The sequence below is a fragment of the Octodon degus genome, unplaced genomic scaffold, assembly GCF_000260255.1.
Source record: "Octodon degus isolate 3935 unplaced genomic scaffold, OctDeg1.0 scaffold00023, whole genome shotgun sequence".
Lineage (NCBI taxonomy): Eukaryota > Metazoa > Chordata > Mammalia > Rodentia > Octodontidae > Octodon > Octodon degus.
In genome coordinates this window covers 7834289-7840890 of record NW_004524599.1, presented here as the reverse complement: position 1 = coordinate 7840890, position 6602 = coordinate 7834289, and the positions used below count along the sequence as shown (strand labels likewise).

General features: G+C 43.4%; 1 protein-coding gene and 1 pseudogene across 1 annotated transcript in view; both read left to right on the top strand.

Annotated features, from left to right (window-relative positions):
* The window catches only part of Sycp2l (synaptonemal complex protein 2 like), a 76562-nt gene that overhangs the window by 19141 nt on the left and 50819 nt on the right, over positions 1 to 6602 (top strand). Inside the window, exons 9-11 of the mRNA XM_023712124.1 lie at positions 1355 to 1497; positions 5479 to 5531; positions 6166 to 6211. Of these exons, the coding sequence (XP_023567892.1) occupies positions 1355 to 1497; positions 5479 to 5531; positions 6166 to 6211 (242 nt within the window). The remainder of the gene's footprint in view (positions 1 to 1354; positions 1498 to 5478; positions 5532 to 6165; positions 6212 to 6602) is intronic.
* Positions 3087 to 3812, top strand: LOC105741787 (annotated as a pseudogene).

Below are 6602 nucleotides of genomic sequence, written 5' to 3'. Positions count from 1 at the left end.
TTAAGGATATTATGTACATGGTAAAATAAATATGGTAGATGATTAGACTTTAAAAATTATTACAGTAAAAGACACATTGCCATTCAGCCCTTCAGCATCCTTCCCCTTGCTTTGAGCGCACTTTGTCCATCATCCTGCCACTTCCGGAAGCAATTCTGGATGGTCTCTCTCGGGAGTGTCTCTAGTTAGTTGTGCTGCTGCGGTGCCCGGATGTCCTCAGTGGGTTCCAAACATTTACAGCAGTGTCTGCCAAATAGGAACATAATGGGTGTTCTCATCTGCTTCTTCAGCAGCTATGGCATTGTGTTGCTTCAGGCTCTCCCTCAGAGTCAAAATGACAAGTGGTGATTTGATTTATTTTTTTCTTTATTTTAGGGAAGGGTCTACAGGGTGTTCAGGGTCTCACTGCTAGAATGGGCTCATAGTGATCTGCCTGTTTACAGCCTCCAAGAACTGGGATTACAGGCGTGAGTGCCACTATGCCCAGTCTTAATTGCCATCTCAGCTCATCTTTAGGGGCGTGGCCGGCACTACAGGCCCGGGTATCGACCCCGGGCCTCTGCCCCTGTGCCTACTCGCAGGCGCTTTAATCCGCTGAGCTATTTGGCCGGCCCTACAAGTGGTGATTTGAATCCATTCCAGAGCAATGAGGCAGCCAGGGCAACACCGAGAAAGACACTCACAAAAGGGTATGTCCACAACTGCTTCAGGAAGTGCACAGTAACAGAGGCGGAGTGTTATGAGGAAGAGTAACGTGATGTGTGTCTTCTACTGTAATTTTTGAACTTAAATGCTCATAGTAGTTTTTGATCACACTTCATAAATGCCTTCAAGTTGGATATATCCAGTTATAACTCCTTTTTAAATTTATTGAAAAACAAATAGCAATGAGACAGTTTCAAAACTGATTAATAGGACAGTTTCAATAATTAATACTTTGCAATAGTAATTAATAAAGATTTGAGCATATTGATACACGGAGTTTTGGTTTTTCTGCTGTGAGAGTTTTTCTACAAAGGAAAATGGGATTTTTTCCTTTGTAAAGGTAAATAGATACCTTTTGTGATAGAAATATTTTAAAGACCATTTGATCTGATTTGATGAATATTTAATAACTTAAAACATAAAACCTAGAAATATGTATTTTGAAAAATTGTTTTATGCTGACTTATTCTTTAGATTTCTTTCTCCTGACAATATTCAGCAATACTTCAGTGGTTGTAGCTTCTTTGCAGTACATCTTGCTGCTTGTAAGATTCAGAGCCAATCTTAGAACAAGTGCTAGCTTTGAACTCATGTTTTCTGTTGCATGGTACCTGGACTTACCCATGTCTGCTATGTTTTTTACGTGTAGATTATGACCAGCAGGTTGCGCTCTCTGAGGCACTGTGTAGAATGACCACTAGAACATCCAGGGATGACCTCGTCCACCAGTGGTTTGATGATGATGTCCTCGCTGAAGGCTTCAAAGAAATTAAGGATCGAGAATTTGAGACGGTGAGAGTCCTGTCCAGTCAGTACGGAGGGGGCAGTGCCCAGTATTTTCATGTGTTTTGGCTTAGGGCAGGATTCCCCCTGCCCCTTAATATGATTAAGTTATCTCCCTCCCATTTCACACATCAGAACAGTTTTAAGGCAACGTGAGTAGAATACTTGGGGGCTGGGTAGGAGAACATAGGATTTATCAGAGATCAAATTTATAACTTTGGTGGAGCTATCTAAAAAGGTGCAGTGGAGGAAACATTTTTTACTGGATCTTGCAGAAGAAAGAGCTGGAGAAGAGCTTTGGAGCCTTGCAGAGAGCAGCTGGGACGGTGGCCTGTGCTCTCCAGTGGCTGCAGAGTAGCTTCTGCAGTTTACAGGAGTGCCGCTTGCCCTTCTGTGCAACTGGCCTTCCTATGCTTGTGTCCTCAGGTAGCGCAAACATAGCTATGGCTCTGTTGTGTATCTATATCCATCCTAAAATAGCTAAAATAATTTATTTTAAAGAGTTCATAAGAGCTGGGGGAATAGCTTTGCAGTCTAAGAGTCTATATGGCAAGCGCAAGGACCTGAGTTTGATCCCCAGTCCCACATGCCACGCAGCCCTGGAAACCCAGATATGCTGTGCTGGCCCTGAAAAGGGGCCTGGTAGTGCCTGCTCGTGATCCCAGTGCTGGGGAGGCTGTGACAGGAGGAGGATCACTGCAAGTCTGAACTGCATAGTGAGACCCTATGTAAAAATAGAGAGAGACTTAAGGAAAAAAAGGCGGGTTGAGAAGGTCCATAAACTTAACTCAGTAGGGGAATAGAATGGATACCGGTTAATGGCCTCCCACATAGAGGCCCTTGTGCTTGCCAGACAGGCCCAGTATGGAACCCTGCAGCAGAATTGCCTTCAGAGAGACTAGAGGCAAGACGCACCTAGCTGACCTAGGAGCAGAACATCTTGCCAGAGTGGCATGAAGGGTTCACCTCCAAGGGCTGCAGCAGGAAGAAGTGGGGCACAGCAGCCAGACTCAAGCCACACCCACCAGGACAATTTTGAACTTGGTAGATCCACAACTGGTGCTAAGGCAATAACTCTACCAAAGTTTTACACCAAAGGTCAGAAGACAGTGCTATACAGAATGACAAAGAGAAGAAGCAAAATGCATTCTTAGATCCCAAGCCCATCCAGAACAAATACAGGAGACAATAGCATAGAAGAAATTGGAAATCACACACCTGAAATCTCTAAAATAATGGCATTGGAAGTAAAGAAACAACTGCAGAAAGGTATAGAGGAAATCAGATCAGAAATAATTTCTGGGGGCTGGGGAGATGGCTCAGTGGAATAAGTGCTTCCCTGGCAAGTGCAAGGGCCTGAGTTCAATCCCCGTTCCTCAGGGGAAAAAAAAGTTTAATGGAGAAATGAAATACTCCTATGACAAAGAACAATTAAAGAATTTCATCGCAAGGGTCTGAGTTCAATCCCCGGTTCCGCAAAAAAAAAAAAAAAAAAAAAAGAATTTCGTGATAACAAAGTCAACCCTACACAGACTACTAGAAGATATTCTAGAGAGGGATCAAAATGACCCATGAAGTCTGGCGGTTTGAAAGAGACGAAGATGGAACCGGAGCCGGGCGCGGGCAGTAGACGCGGTTCCCCTGAGAGCCGAAGATGGCAGTGAACGTATACTCAACGTCAGTCACCAGTGATAATCTAAGTCGACATGACATGCTGGCCTGGATCAATGAGTCTCTGCAGTTGAATCTGACGAAGATTGAACAGTTGTGCTCAGATAATCCCTGTGGATAAATTAATAAAAGGAAAGTTTCAGGACAATTTTGAATTTGTTCAGTGGTTCAAGAAATTTTTTGATGCAAACTATGATGGAAAAGAGTATGACCCTGTATCTGCCAGACAAGGTCAGGAGACCGCAGTGGCTCCTTCTCTTGTTGTTCCAGCTCTGAATAAACCGAAGAAACCTCTCGGCTCAAGCAGTGCAGCTCCACAGAGATCCATTTCAACCCAGAGAACTACTTCAACGGCTGAGGCTGGTCCAGGGGTGGTGCGGAAGAATCCTGGTGTGGGCAATGGGGCCGATGAGGCCGCTGAACTGACGCAGCAGGTCAATGTATTAAAACTTACTGTTGAAGACTTGGAGAAAGAAAGAGATTTCTACTTTGGGAAGCTAAGGAACATTGAATTGATTTGCCAGGAGAATGAAGGGGAAAATGACCGTGTATTGCAGAGGATTGTAGACATTCTCTATGCCACAGACGAAGGCTTTGTGATACCTGATGAAGGGGGCCCACAGGAGGAGCAAGAAGAGTATCAACACCATTGACCAGCAGAGCAGCGTCGGAATTCTTCTCTCCAAATCATGTGCTTAACTGTAAAATACTCCCTTTTACTATTCTTAGAGGATTCACTGGTTTCTTTTCAAATGCAAAAAGTACCTCTTTTTAAAAGTGCACTTTGCAGAATTTTCACTCCTTTTCCAATAAATTTGAGTTAGGAGCTTTTACCTTGTAGTAGAGCAGTATTAACATGTAGGTGCTTCATCTGGGGAACATAGAGGCTGACTGTGGGGCTTACTATGCAGATGCTGGTCACGCTGATTGCTGGAGAAGGTGTTTTTTTCTGTAATGCACTGAGATGCCAGCCTCAGCAGAGAAATGTAAAAAGACTGAATTGAATTTTAACCTAATGTGAAATCTTGGCAGAGAACGTGTTAATAAATAAATAAATGCCTTAAGAGTAAAAAACAACAAAAACAAAAAACAAAAATAAAAAATAAAAATAAAGAGAAAAAATAGTTCATAAAATGAGGGTTAGGAAAAGGCAACATTCATAATACTGCTCATATTGATAATAAAACTACCAGTGATTCAGACTGTACTAAATTTGAAATGGGGGGGGAGGAAGAAGGAGAAGGGGGTCGGGGGAGGGGAGGACTGGATAGGATTTATCCAGATCTACTTCATGGCAAGATCATGAGCTTTGGGGTCCTCTCAGACTTGGGTTTGAGTCCCACCTCCCTGACTTCCATGCATTTTGGCAAAGTGGTTGATTTGTGAAGCCTGAGTGTCCCCATCTGTAAAATGGGAGTAAAATTGTGAATTTTCAGTGAAAGAAACTGACAGAGCCTGGGATGTTGGAGCACTTGGATGTCACTTCCCCTCTCCTCTGCATCATTCTCACACATCTGCAGGGAATTTTGGTGAACTGTCTGGTTTCCAAAATCATTTGCCCCCTCGAGACGTTAGCTTGTTAACTGAAAGACTTTTAGATGAAAGACTTACACTGCTGCTGTCTACTGAGTGTGGAATTTAGACAGAGTGGGAGGAGCATTTGGCCACAACAGCCACGCCTTGCAAACAAACAAAAAGGAGCAGATGTCTGGACCTGGGTCTCTTGGCCTTGAGAATGTTGGTGGCAACTAATTCACCACCCTGAAGGCCGTTGGTTAGGAGATCCGGGACAGTGGGTTTTGTTCTTAGCACATATGCGGAGAGAGAGAGAACCCAGGAAGGAGAGGCGTGAAGAACTCCTGAAAAGGAAGCAGCAGTGGGAAAGCCATCCAGGCCCAGCCGCTGTTGACATGTCTTAGGGGCCTGCGGTTGGCTTGTGCTGCTCAGGCGTGACAGAGGCGCATGCCTGTCAGGTTAGTGCTGTAGTGTAGTCCTGGTCATCAGGTGTGCTTTTCTTCTATTTCTGACCCAATGAAACAGTCATGCATCTGACTTGTGGATCTCAGTATTCTTCAGATGAAAATCTAATGCTGGGGTTGGAGGTGGTTCCTTCTGGAAACATGTATCTGGAGCCTTTTGCTTGTAGCCTAAGATACTGTTAACATAAACAATGAGTCTTTGTGAAACTTCATGATGTTACCAGATCCTGGACATGTAGAAGAAAACATTGGCCTCTATGTGCTGTTTAAGGTAGTCTTACATAGGATATAGGATACTTTGGTTTCTTTTTTCTAATAAAAAGTTTGCATTATTTTGAAGGACAGTCGAAGGTTTCTCAATCACCTAAATGACAGACTTGGTGACCAAAGAAGGTAGGATGTCTCTCTGGCCATTATTTTATGTACTAGGAATATTCTGGAAATGTCTAATATTTTAAAGGAATGCTTAGGATTGGTCTCATTTTAGGAAAGAATGTAGGATCCATCTTTTACTGAGTACAGCTAAGTGGTTCACCGATTGGAAACATGAGAATATCAGACCCTGCCTGCCTGGTTGCTCATTTGAATGTGCTTACAAATTGTTTCTAACTGTTGTCATATTTGTTGGCAATTTGGGTTATTGGTCATACTACATCCTTTAGACAATCCAGACTTTATAAAGAGAAATTTTGTACAGAGTTGAGGTCCCTGGGGATATGCACATGATGGACTTACAGAGAGTTGAATTCTTGGTGAAGCAGTATTTGCCACATTTACTCCTTTCCTTAGAAATCTTGCCAAGTACTTTGGTTGAGAAAGAATATCAGGAAGCCTGGCTTATAGATCACCAGCTGGCGATTTGAAATCGCCTCCGAGATCATCTCCACTTGCAAGCTTCAAGTACCCTATCATGCCCTGTATGAGACATAATGGTGCACTCTAGTTACAAGTGTTTTTTTTTTTGCAAAACATGTGCAGATTGTAATTGGGGTCTGTTCTTATTTGCTAATTGTGAAGTGTTTTGCAGGGTCTACTCATTTCCATGTGTTGCTGCTTTCGCTGATGGGCGTGAGGTATGGTGGTCTCTCTCGGGGGTTGCCAGGGTGGTATGTGGTAAAACTTACACTGAGCTTTACGTAATTAGGTGAGACTTCTTGTTTGCAAAGGGGCTCTTCAAGAAAGGGTACTAGGGCTGGGGAGATAGCTCAGCACTCTAAGTGCCTGCCTGGCAAGTTCAAGGACCCAGGTTTGATCCTTGTCTCTTCATGCCATGCATGCCCTGCTCCGAGTCAGCCACCAAAACTGGGCATGGTGGCACACACTTGTAATCTGAGTGCTGGAGAGGCTGAGACAGGAGGATCACTATGAGTCTGAGCTGCATATAGCAAGACCTTGTACCAAATTAATTAATAAAAAATTTTTAAAAAAGAAGAAAGGGGATCAAGAAGATTATGGGGCCAAAGA